Genomic DNA, 13,385 nt, shown 5'->3' with positions numbered 1-13,385 from the left:
AGACAGGTTTAATAACCAGTCATTTAAAAGGATCTTTTTTTGATTGATGGTTGTTGAATGAAAGGTGAGCTAAGTCCACACCCAGAGCCATGAAAGAAACAGAAACCAGGTCAACATTTTACAGTTGAGGTCAAATAGAAATGCAGGGAAAACTCTTGGACGAGAGGGCAAATAAGGCATCACAAGTCTCACACACTCGCGCACTTATATGTGTGATCAATACAAAGTTAAATGGTCTGACTTTTATGTAATACCTCTCTTCCTCAAAGAGCTTTACAACCACAGACGGATCCACCCAGTCGCCCACACACATTCACACACCAGCGCTACACACTGGCAGCAACTGGGGTGGACGACCCGCTCTGCCCACTGAGCCACGGCTGCCCCTCGATCATTTTTCCATCACAATTTTAACATTTAAGTGATGGAAAAATGTTTTTTACTGTTCGCTTCGGCAGAAGTTTGGACTGATGACAGAAAATATTTGGCAGCCATTCTCTGCAGGTGACCACAACTTTGGAGCACAAAAAATAGTTTAAAATAAACTAGTTTTAAAATTTAAAACGGGAAAACACTAACTCAGTGTGGTCGATGAATACTGCTACTGTAAAAACCCGCTGGGTACCCAGGTGAGCCTATTAAAACTGCACATATTGTGCAACCGAGTTGCGTGCAAGTGCTCAATATAATTGCGGTTTAGAGAAACCAAAATAAAAAAAAAAGAAAAGGCGTCTCCCAAGGGCAATTTTTCTGGTTGAACAAATGATTGACTCCTCATGTGTTTATATTGAACCTGTGAAAAAATGACGATGTAGTCGCAGTCAGAACTGGGAAATGAAAACAGCATGCATGATGGAAGTCAGTTGCTTTTTTGCCATGGACAATGCAACACTTAATACCCGATCCCACATAAAGCCTTTGTGATTTGTATTTTATCTGACATGTTTACACTGTAAATGAAGTCTGAGGGATTTACTTCAAGCCACTGTTGTCTGGCTTGATTACACTGGACGTATTGTGAAAGTTTCCATTACAGGGTTAAGGGAAGGGAACAGGAAACCTCTAAAAAGTTTGCTATTCATCTTCTGATATACGGTGTAAACTTGAGGCCAGGCTAGTAGATGACACAGAAGTGAAACTTACCTGGTGCAACAGTAAAGACCATCTAAACGTAGGGGTTTACATTCTAGGAACCATGAACATTTGTGCAGAAATCAGTTGTAATCCAGCAGATAATTATCAAGATATTTTTTTCTGGGTTGACCGTTGCCTCACTATATTTTCTTATTTAGTTTTATTTCATTGCTGTAGACGAACAGGAATTAGGGAGAACTAAAAAAAAAAAAAAAAATCTTGCACGGTTTCTGCTACTATTTTAAGTTAATGATTGTATGATTCTGTGTTTGAATACACTATATGGTCGTATGCATTTATTCATTCGCATGACAATTCATCACCACTGTAACCGGGCCAGAGGGCAACACTTTTTCACGTTGTGTACAATGATGGATGAGTCAGAGGTACAACTTCTTAAAGATCAAGATGTGATATGTGATATGCAGCGCAGGTGACGAGTCAATCAAAACATTTTAACTGTCAAAATGAGGGAGGTCCCCCATCTGGTTCCAGCTGGCTCTGCGGCAAAGTACTGACAAAGTGCAGCCCTGGCAGCCACATCAGCTTTCAGCCAGCACACAAAAGAACGGGATGATTAGAAGTCACTCTCTTCCATTTACGCAAATTGGACATGTTGGTACACACCATACAGAGCTATGTCTGATTGAAGGATGTGATTAAACTCGCACAGTTCCAAATTATGCAATGGGCACAGCGGCTAAAGATTAGCGTGAAAGATTGCTCAATAAATATTTTATACGTGAACCGAAACTTATCAAACTATAACGATTAACATTTCTCCGAAGGGGTTTCGGAGAAATAACATTCCTTTTAGTATTTCTCACAGAAACTCTCGCAAGTGGATAAACACGTTTCATTACGAGGTGCTTCAGTTAATGGTGTGGTTAACCTGAGCACAAAGTATCATGAGAACAAACAACAAACAGCTTTTTTTTTTTTTTTGGCAGTGATACATTCTGTATTATTTCTCCCATTTTCAGTGTACAATAATATTTCTACTACACAAGAAGTAACTGCTCAAGCATTGTCTCGGTTTTACACTGATGTCTGCAGCAACCTTTATCTTTTGTCTTATTTACATCGCGTTCTGCTGTAACTCACTCATTTGAAGTGGAGCTCCCTCATAAAGAATAGGCTTTGTTTACAGTATGTGCATAAGTATATACATTCTTGATTTGGGAATAAACGTGAAATCTACTGTTTTGGTTAAATCATCTCTCTCAGAATCTGTAGCTAATAAGAGAACGTGTTGGATACATTTCAAACAGAAATAGAATTAGCACAGGAGAGGATAACAGAAAACGCAGTGGCTGTTGACTTGGCTATGTTATTTTGGCTCAGAGTTTGGATTTTGAGGCTTGTAGGGAATCAAGGATGATCTTCATTTCCGTTGCAGCTTCGGGTCCGGAGGAGCAGAGGGAACCTCGGTGTCAGTACTCAACTTGTCCTCTGGTGGCCGCATGCAGCAGACGAAGCAGGAGCTCCGTGGGTGAGCTCCCTGCAGAGCCGTGAGCTGGATCTGTGACCTCCGTCTCCCCGAGGCAGTCAGAGTCCACCACACAACTCTCTGGCAAGGGGAGGAGGAGGAGGAGAGGAAATTAATTGACACTGCGAACAAGGACAAGATCACACTGCGTTCACCTTTTAATGCCACTAAACCGACAAGTGCTCGGAGCAGAGCGTACCAGAGTTGCAGCAGAGCCCTGAAGCGGCGCAGCGTCCTCCATCGGACCCGCAGGGTCTCCCTCCCACCTGGCAGGGTGTGAGCAGGTAGTTCTCCTCCACGCAGTGAGCCGTTTCCGGGGAGCCCAGCAGGCAGCCGAGACCCTCCCCGCAGCAGATGCTGGGGCCGAAGCAGCGCCCCCTGTCTCCGGGGCCGCAGGACATGCACTGCAGGAGGAGATTCGGTTTGAGCATTAGTTACATGCAGCATAGACTATTTTTGGACTTTTTTCTTTTTTTCTTTTAGCAGGAATAACACTCAACTTTCACTATTGTCGCTAATGTTAAGAAAATCCTGGTTAGGATTATGGCATGAGCCTTGAGGCTAAATACTGAAAAGCAACAGGTTGATACTTTCTGTTGCTTGTTTCTTTATGTGTTCATTTATATTTCTACTCTCACAGAAATTGTTCAACATGCTTTTGAATAAATCTATAAAATGAAATTAAGGCTCATTAAAAGGGAAAAAAAAAAAAGTTTACTGATTTTGTATTTTTGGTCCACAACATAAATTTTACACGATAAAATTAAGGTCTTAACCTAAACCAGTCAGTACCCATAAACCAATGATATTAAATCTGAACAAATAAAATTCATGTCCATTCAATTTCTCATACTTTAAACTTGCCATTCGTCTAAATTCACACATACACGTATTATCTAAGTTAACACTGATGATGATTATTTTATGTGAGAATAAGAAACTTCCAAACTGATCATAATAAAACTAAGGAAGTTAGGTTACCCCAGCTGAAGGCAGAAACGGCAATGATGCTCACCTGTCTGATCCCAGTCTCGGACAGCGCTCGTTTCCCTCCTCGGGGGCAGTTCTGGATGTAGCAGGCGGAGGAGAGGGCGATGAGTCCCAGGACGCACAGGGGGAACAGTGAGTGAGGCATCGCTGAAGGTTTCTGAGTGAGCGTCGCGCACCTGAGTGTCCTCCGCCGGTGAGGATGTCTGACTGATCGCACCCCCCCGGTCATTCCTCACTTATAAGCGGATGGACACCATTTGACAAAGCGATTGATATCTGACGTCAACGCCGTGGGCCTGCCGTTGCGCTCTTTACGCGCGCCCGAAGGCCACCGGCGTGCGCGGGGCGCGGGCGCGAGGGGTCGCGTCAGATGTGGCTCTGCATCAGATTCGTGCCATCTAACAAATCTACACGAGAACACAGCGGTGGCAGCGGGAGATGTCTGTTCTGTATTCAACACTGCGCCACACTTACTTCTGATAATGACCGCAGCCCGCTCGTCGCGCATGACACGCAAACAAAATGGCACAACATGCACAACTAATTGGAGCTCGTGAACAACTAATTAGATTTACAGCCATGATGAAGACCGTTTCATGCATATCATGCGCAGTTTAGCTGTCAAGCTAATCACCGTTCGCCACATTTTTGGACTTATGTCACATGAAGGCAACTGTGGCGGCATCATGACAAACAGCGGGTCTCATAAATTATCCCCCCGACGTAAGGTACAAACTATTAATGAGCAAAACAAGATTAGCATTTCAGATAAACATATTCCTGACTGATTATGCTGACCTCTCGCTCGCTGCATGCTCAGGGTTGCGTCTCTCCGATTAGCTGTTGTGATGCTGATTAACAAGTAAATGACGAATGGCAAAAATGAGCATCAGAGGCTTCAGGTTGAAGTATGAAGGTTTTCTTTAATTGCCACCACAGCATTGTGAGGGAGCCTGGTCCTTCTATACTTACAAACTATAAGTTTATTAAACATTACTGTACTCCTGAACAGTATAACAACACTACAAAAATGGCATCTTCCCACAGACTTTTCCTGACACCTGTGATAAATCTAAGCTGATGATTCACTTGAGCTTTCACAGTGATGGTAGCGTGAAGTCAATCACCGACAAACGGAGGAAGTGGTTAATGTCTCTCCAACTCGGTCTGATTTATTTTTAATCTCCCACTTGTAGCTCATGCTTTCATTTCACATGCAGAACAACCTATTCCAGCTTTAGCCCCCCTCCGCCCCACCCGGGCGGATACAGGATCATGACCTTGGTTAAGCCTTAATGTTGTCAGGGAAACCAACATACGAATTATGCTGTTTGTGTTGGTTTTGTGGAGCCCTGTAAATGCTGTTTGCCTGACTTGCCTCGGCTTAACGCCTTTGTGCGCAGTAACTCGCGCTCTTAAAGGTAATTAGGTTGAAGTGTTAAGAGGCAGAAGATGAATCTCCTACTTTCGGCTGCTGTCATTCACGTCCTGCCGAGCCTCCGCTCCTTAAAGGAAAGCAAAAGTAGAAACGGCAAAGAGGCAGGCGTGGGATTTTAAAGTTACCCGAGATGTTTTGAACATACACTGGAAATAAAAATTGGTACATCATGATTTACACGAAGGTCTTTTAATCGAACCGTCTTCAGAAACGACTACTCAAAGACATAAGGACAAGGTGAAAATTACATCAGGAGGTCACCTTATCAGCTGGCCCTGTCTGTTTCTTCACAATGAACAGCCTTGGATCGACTCAATTTTCTACTTAAAATGCTTGTGCTCTCCTACTGTCAGAGCTTCTGTCCCTTTTCTTCGCGCATCCTCAACACATCCCTCTGAACAAAGACCGCTAAACCAAGGCTGCACCCACAATTCAGTTCTTGATGAACTGACCAAGACGGGGAGAGGGGGTGGAAAAGAAGATTTTATTTTATTCTCCGACGCTGTGAGGATGAGATTTCGATGATGTTCTTTCTGCTCCCGCGGACGTGAGCAACAGAGACCTTTGTGAGCTGATTCTGATTTTCTTTCCAAGAAAATTCAAAGAAATTCAATTCACTGGTGGATTTGTGGAACCTTTTATGCATGTGAAATAGTAATAAATTATTACAAACTTATACAAAAAACAAAAAGAAATCTCACAGAGATATAATAACGTGGTACAGCATGAAAGGTTAAGACGAGTTCGAAAACAGTGGACAGTGTGACACATGGGTGAAGATTCATATTTTACAAATAAAGTCAACTTTCAACTTGAGACATTTGTTCACCGGCTTTGAAGGTTTCCGTTTATTCCTCAGGCCCTCTGTCAGTGATGAACACGTAGGACGCTGCCATGCGGAGTCAGGTTTTTGCAGGTTGGGCACGAAATGCTGCCGGATGCTGATATAATGTCAGAGCTTGGAGGCTTCGATTCCCTGTGCAGGCAGGAGCGGCAGAGCAAGTGGCCGCAGGTTAGGCGGTAGACGGGCGATGTGGAATAAACAGAGAGCGAACAGGAACACGCAGAGCATATCTTCTCACCTGGGAAGAAACACGTAAGAGCGGGAAAAAAAAATTATAAGTGATTAAACGTTAGACACCAGAAAGAGAATTTTGAATGAAAGTTTGATGTTATAAAGGGACATGAAAGGGTGGTGTATTTGAGGAATTGCGTTCATTAGTTCCAGATAGGGACCCTCTTGTTATTCCAAGCTTCATAACTTTTGGTGTTAATGACATTTGCTACTCTTCTGATCGTATGATTCCTTATAAACCATTTTACGTGCTTCTTAGTTCAAATCATCTGACGACACACACACAACTTATTTGCACTGACGTCATTAATAATATAAAACTGTTTATTCAAAGTCTGTTCTCGTGGTCCTCTGGAAATATTTCCATGGTCATTGGTGCTACTTTCTGCAGGTTGTTTGCTGATTCAGTTGCACTGTGAGTAATTCCGGTGCATCTGTGGTCAAACTGATGAGGACATTTTCTTAACTTGCGTGCGTTTTGTCAAATCGTACGCGTTTTCTTAAACTGCAGTGCGTTTAAGTGTCTCACCGTACTCTGTAGTTTGACTAACAAATGGCAGTCGTTGACGTATAAACTGAATCACGGCATAAATAACCCCAAGTTAGTTAATGTCATATTTTTTATTTATTTATTTATTATTATTTTATATTATTATTATTTATTTATTTTTTTTTTTTGGATTTCCATTTAGCAAATAAATACCCCAAATCTTTGACCATTCACAAGCATATGATATGTTTAAAGTTAATAAAATGCCATATCTTTTGTTGTTTGCTGTCCCGCGAACAGACAGAAACACACTGCAGAAAAACAGCTTCTCAACTGGGTAAATAATCCTTTCAACAATTCCACCTGAGGAGAATAGAAATGCACTGCTGTTTATATTAATGGTGTAAATTAAGCTACACATTTCCACTTTGTGGCTACTAAAGAAAAGGTGATGGTGGTGCCAGAAACCCATTCTCTGTTTTTACCAACGAGAAGTGCAGCATCAGGTGAGTCATGACCTGAGGTGTGTTTTAAAGGTTCTACGACTTGCTTCACAGACTCTTGCTGCAAATGATGCCACAAGCAGAAGATTACAAGGTCCATTTCTTAGTTTGTAATTACGCAGATTGAGATCAAAAAAAAAAGAAGAAAGAATGAGAAATCTTAAAATCCAAATATCAACGCTAGCGGGCATGTTGCTTCAGATACTGTGAAGGCATAAAATTACCCTGAAGTACTGTTTGCATAAACCTCGAACATGAAACTGTTTCCTTGCCAAAGCACTGTGCACAGCACTGAGGCACATAACGAGGGGGGATTTCTCAACATTAATGTGCTACAGGGGCAGATGTTTTCTCTTTTATTGTGATATTGAAATGGGAAACATTGGAAACGCTGTGTTAAGGTTACAAAGAAATCTCGTAGCCATGCACACATCCATTGCTCCCAATGGCAGCTTTAAACTTGAACACATGCTCAAAACAGTTCAGTTTGAATACTTTCTGCAAGGTCAGCCTTTAAATGCATTTCAGGAATCAAAACTAACTGCACCTGATGTCCCCAGAAAAACTACTGAACGTATGAAAGACACCTTTTCGGGGGTAACATACACTGAAAACCAAAATGCTTTGGGTTGAGCATTACCTAACGTGTTTTTAGACGGGACATATTTTACCTGTAGACATGCTTGAAAAGCCTGCACCCCGCGACTGCTGGCTGGTTTTCAGCGTTCCAGAACCAGGCCTCTGCCGGGGCAAGTTTGACGTGAAGGAGGGTCGACCCTGCAGCGCCGAGAGGAGAGCCTCGTCCAGACTGGCTGACAAACGCTGCTCGTGAGAGCTGGGGTCTGAAGACCAAACATGAATATGAAGACAACAACAACAAGTCAGAAGTGGAAAATGGAAACACGTGCGCAGAAACAGCCAGACATATACAATACTCACCAGAATGTGCATCTTTTTTTTGTCTTTTTGTTTGAGGAAGTGGTTCACCTGGGAAGACGTCGTTTGATTCTCCAGAAATGTCACTTAGGTCTCGTTTCTTTCCGCGGCCCAACTCAGACTCGTTATTTGCACTTAGATGATGGGTGTTAGACGTGGGATCCCCTTTATCTGATGACAGTCCTGGTTCTTCGTTAAGAGATGGGGAGGAATCAGGCTGTCCATGCACCTTGGAGGCAATAAGTCTTGAGGCCTGCGGGTTCTCGTCATGGCCTTGCCTCCCCAACGTCCCCTCCCTCCTCATCATCCCCTGCTGCAGGAGGAAGTGGTCGATGCGGTTCTTCAGCTGCGGGTTGGGAAGAGGCTTGGAAGTCGAAGTGAACGGGACGCCGGTGAAAGGGTCGTTCGGGGGTCGACCCCAGGTGGCTTCCCTCTTCTGGTGCTCTTCCAGGGTGCTGTTGTCCACAGAGACGCCGCTGGGCAGCAACATAGGCAGCATCATCACCTCCTGCGTTATTGGGTCGAGGAATTCTTCTGGGATGGAGTGACTGCCAGAGTCGAAGAAGAAGCCAGCGCATGCTTATCAATTTTTTATTATTACACAATCTATTTTAATCTACCCTACAATACTAGAAATCCAATCTTTAAATGATGCTTCAAAAATACTGTACGTACCTCGTTGAAGGGACTTGTGATGGTTGTGTGGTTTGCCTGACAGGCGGGGTATAAATCCCAGGTCGTGGCGGCCGTCTTTCACTGGCCTCGTGGACTCTTTGAATCCTCTCCACTCGTTCCGCGGGGCAGCAACGAGCCGGTTGTCCCCACACAACCAAAGTCTTCAGCCCCAGAGAAGACGCTGCACCACCAAACGGCAGAGTCACACGAAGCTGTGTCACGGCGCCGAGGGAGAGCAGACCCCGGCTCCACAGGTCCTCTTGCCGACAGTTCGCAGGTCGCGGAGGAAGTGGGGAAAGGAACGGAGCACGGGGGCGAAAGTTTGAACGTGCAAAGCAGACCTGGGTTTCTTCCCTTAGTTCGCAACGAGCCACCAGTTTAAATTCTGGCTCTGACTGACTGGGTGCAGCGTTTGACTGATGTTTAAACATATGTCCTCTTTGTTGAGGCTCACCTGGAGCCTGTGCACTCCACTGCTGAGCCTCAAGACTCCACAGGTGGCCGTTAGTCTGCTTAGATTTACTGTCGCTTTTTGGATGTTTTTCTTTGGTTTGTTCATTTTTGTCCGTTACCTGCGTTTGCTTTTGGTCCTTTTGCTGAGCCTGTGTGTGGCTCGTGGAAGGTGGCGGATCAGAGCTGGTGCTGATCTCCAGTCTCTTGCACGCCTGTCCTCGGTCCATACCCCAGGGCCACAGTTCCACGTCCACCCTGCACAAGTCCACTTGGAAGTCGAACCTCAATGTCACCTGAGGGGAATGGAGGAAAGGGTTCTGGCAATCCAAACGATGAAAACTATAATATGGGTGCATTTATTAAAAGAGCTCCTGCATTCTGCCTCAAAAAGTGATCATATCTTGGGGTTACAGCTTGAATAGGAGGAAATAAATCTGAATTGAAGTCTGGAAATACATTTTCAAGACTGAATGGATAATGAGACCACAACAGTGAAATGATGAAAGGCAGATTTTTCCCAAATTAATTTTCTCCTTTTCAGTTATTCAAATCAAAGGAGATGGTAATCCTCAGCACTAACCACATTAATCTATCACAGGTCACACTTTTGAACACACAAAGCAACATGTACGTATCGTTTAAGCATAGGTCTTCAACAGGGGGTCCGTGACCCCTAGGGGGTCGCAAAATTTTTTGGTTGATTAGATATTTTTTTATATATATTTTTAGTTTTCCCCTACAAATTTTAATTTCTTTGAATACACATTAACATGATTCCAACATATTTTAGCAAAGGCATAGGGAATATGAATATGAATGCAAAATGATAATAATAATAACGTATCTTTATAAATAGCAATGACACATATAGTAGGTAGGGGGTCCCTACTTAATCTCTCCATCAGTTTGGGGGTCCCAGGCCAGAAAAATGATGCCTGGTTTAAAGGAATAGTTACATTTTTTTTGGGAAATAAGAGTAGAACTCTTTGGTGGTGAGTTAAACTTCCGACTTTTCTTTCAAATCAAATTTGTCACACTCTCTGCACTGCTTTATGAGTTGTCATGTCAGATTTGTGTCCAAACATCACCAGTCTATCAGCATGGGTTGCTGTGGTAACACCAGCCTGTACAGAAACTTTCATCCATTTTGCCAGCAGGCAATTTTAGTTTGGTGTTCGTCCAGCAATAGTAAATGTACTCAGCACGTCTGCACTGTAGCACAGACACCAGTCTGACTCCCCCCGCCACACACAAAAATGGTCTAGAGTTGCTCTGTTGGGACCTGCTTATGTTCTGGCAAAGATCTGCTGGGTCGATCAAATAGTGGGTTTTATAATGTGATTGACATAAGAGTACAAAATCTTCCAAGTCATCTGATCTGAGTGATCTGAGTCATCAGTTCTTATGAGAATATGAGTCTGGCAAAGCCAAAATACTGCCACTCAGGAAGTAAAAGGGCCATTGTGTGTAATGTTGTGAGTGACATAAAAGACACTTCTGATGAAATCTGATTAAAGCACAACAACCAAAAATCCTGTTTCATGTGAATGAGCCTCATGTCTGTATGAGAAATACGATATAAGCTACAACCATAAGAACGACATTAGTCTTCTAATTCTAGAGAGTTCTTCTAAAAACAATTAAGTGTGACCGTGTCATCTTACCTGTACAGGTGGACGGAGGAAGTACTCCAGCTTGAAGCCTCGTCTCCGGACAGCAGGGTCAGCTGATACCAGGTTTGTGACATCATAGCCATCAGCACACAGCTGAAAATGAAAAATAAATCATAGGTATTAAAGAATGCTTCAAATTTAAATTCAAAATGATAAACACATTACGTTTTATTAACTATTCCCTTATGGATTTATTTATTTTTTTGGGTTTTTCTCACATGTTCTCAAATAAAAGCCAGACCCAGAAAACAGTATAAAACAGAGAAATGTGGAAATCTAACGGGAAAAACGTAAGGTATCAGAAGAATAAAAACGTAAAGTGAAAGTACATCTTCCATCCTCTGAGAGAGGACAACGGACAGCCCAGATCAGATTACAAAATACCAATGACAAGAACGTAACAAGGACAGCTGTGACTCAGTCTCCCACACATCAGTTTGTCCCCTGCTTCTTTATTTGCACGCGGTTGTCCTCCAACTCCATCCTGTGTCATTTTGAGAGTATGTACGTCGTCTCTTCCCGCTTCTAACAAAACATGCTGGATCTATGCATCAGCTTTCTTAAAGAAAAACAGGTTAACGATTCCCTCATACAAAACTAATTACACTTTTATTAGGACAGGCGATAGGTCTTTGAAATGTGTCTCACCTTGTTGCAGTGAGTCGTTGTGTGAAAGTGTGGTAAGCAGAGATTCACAACCATAGTGTCAAACCTGCAGAGACACAAACAGATTTAGAGCCATGCACGTTATCATGCGTCACATAGAATAAAGGTTCTAGGTCAAGGCAAAATGAGACCGTCATTGCATGCTGCTGCTCAACACTGACTCAGATTGCTAATGCATTTTTGTTGTGCCAAGTATTATAGCTCACAAAACCTCTGACCCCTTTAACAAAACAACCTCCAACAGACTGACTGACCGGTTTAGATAGACAGACAGATACTTCATTTGTCCCGAGGAAAATTCAGTGTCCAGCAGCTTCATCCCATAGAAACGGATATTAAAGTGGTATCTGCACACATCTGGTCGGTTCGTATTCACGTTGTGAAACAAATTAAACACACAAAACAAATTAGCCAAAGGGCCACAGTTCAGTTTTGTGATTTTTCAGCTACAATGACAATCATTTGATAATTCCAGGTGTTCAGATGAGAGGATTTTGCAGCTTCTCATATTCGGTCCGAATAGCTTTTCGCCATTTTCTATAATTTTACGGATAAAACAAGTAATTGATTAAAGAGGAAGACGATTAATGTAAATAATACAGCTGCAGCATGATTTACATTACCTGGTACATTTCACCGATAAAACTGGTTTGTAAGAGCAATGCACATATTATACTCCATGATGTTGGAATTCATTTTATAGAAAAAAAAAGCTAATATTGGAGGTTCTGGCCCCCCTTGCTCACACTATTGTTTTGTTTTCATCTCTTAGCTAGCACTATGTTGGCTAATAATTTATAACGTTGGGCTGAACAAACAATGCTGACATTATCTTAGCGAACTAAACCAACTTAAAACGCTCACTTAAACCGGCCGGTAACAGACTTGCCTGTTTTGACTTTTTATTTCTGCTCCTGATACCAAACTGAGAGAGCTAACGGCTAATAGCCACCGGCTTCCTTAGCCGGCAAGACTAAGGAAGCCGCGAAGGGACATGCTCCCTATTTGTACATTCGAAATACGGCTGCAACAATGAATAGGCCTAATTAAAAGCTTATGCCTAAATGTTTATTATCTCCTTACTACATTGTAGACTAAATATCTATTGAAAGTAAGATTAATGCTCTGAGCACCACTTTATTACAGTTTACACATACAAGTGAATTTAATGTATCTCTCCTTTCTCAGTGCTGAATCTCCTCTTTCACATGGAGGTCAACAGGGTCACTGCTCATCTTTACAAGATGCAGCTACGCGGCTTCAAGGACACCTACAATGCGTGTTGTTTAGAGGCACAAACCCATACTGCTTTTGTTTGCAGACTGTCACTGTTTATTCACTTTTACAGCCTTCAGCTGTTTTTCTTCATTCTCCTGAATAAGCCTGGTAGTCAGCATGGTATAAAAAGCCTTTTCGTTCATTTTTACAATTTGTACAGCCAGGTCCGGTGATGAAAATATTGTACATTCAGTTTTATGTTTCTGTTTAAGGGCTTATATAAAACCCTTATGTCCAGCATGCAAAATAAGATGTGCTACAGATGAAATTACCCAAAAGTTGATAAAGTAGTTCAAATGATCTTTAAGTAAACTATTTACTTAAATTTACTATTACTATTTACTTATTCACTAATCCAGTACATTGCATGGTATTGTACATTTAATCATGGCGACGCACAATTTACTTTTGATACCTATTTGGTTGATAGAACTTAAACAGGATTTCCAATGCAGAATGTCTTATATAAACCGTAACGATTATTTATTAATTGAGTGCTAAGAACAGTCTTGGTAAAATATAGTGTGTCTAAAAATAATCTATAACTATGAATCTGTTATCTTAAAAGGACATTTGGAGTCATAA

General features: G+C 42.3%; 2 protein-coding genes across 2 annotated transcripts; both read right to left on the bottom strand.

Moving 5' to 3' along the window:
* Positions 1–1,408: 1,408 nt before the first annotated feature.
* Positions 1,409–3,773, bottom strand: LOC125011604 (arginine vasopressin). Its single transcript, XM_047590810.1, has 3 exons — positions 3,639–3,773; positions 2,823–3,027; positions 1,409–2,704 (listed from the first exon to the last, which is right to left on the bottom strand). Exons 1-3 carry the CDS (start codon positions 3,756–3,758, stop codon positions 2,568–2,570), a joined length of 462 nt encoding a protein of 153 aa, XP_047446766.1. The 5' UTR covers positions 3,759–3,773; the 3' UTR covers positions 1,409–2,567.
* Positions 3,774–3,927: 154 nt separating this feature from the next.
* On the bottom strand, positions 3,928–12,430 carry ubox5 (U-box domain containing 5). The gene is made up of 8 exons (XM_047590804.1): positions 12,412–12,430; positions 11,505–11,568; positions 10,848–10,949; positions 8,731–9,476; positions 8,059–8,603; positions 7,791–7,961; positions 5,881–6,133; positions 3,928–5,118 (listed from the first exon to the last, which is right to left on the bottom strand). Exons 2-7 carry the CDS (start codon positions 11,556–11,558, stop codon positions 5,919–5,921), a joined length of 1,833 nt encoding a protein of 610 aa, XP_047446760.1. The 5' UTR covers positions 11,559–11,568; positions 12,412–12,430; the 3' UTR covers positions 3,928–5,118; positions 5,881–5,918.
* Positions 12,431–13,385: the final 955 nt, after the last annotated feature.

The sequence above is a fragment of the Mugil cephalus genome, chromosome 8, assembly GCF_022458985.1.
Source record: "Mugil cephalus isolate CIBA_MC_2020 chromosome 8, CIBA_Mcephalus_1.1, whole genome shotgun sequence".
NCBI lineage: Eukaryota > Metazoa > Chordata > Actinopteri > Mugiliformes > Mugilidae > Mugil > Mugil cephalus.
Note: the sequence above shows the minus strand (reverse complement) of the source record. Positions and strands in the feature narration are given on the sequence as shown.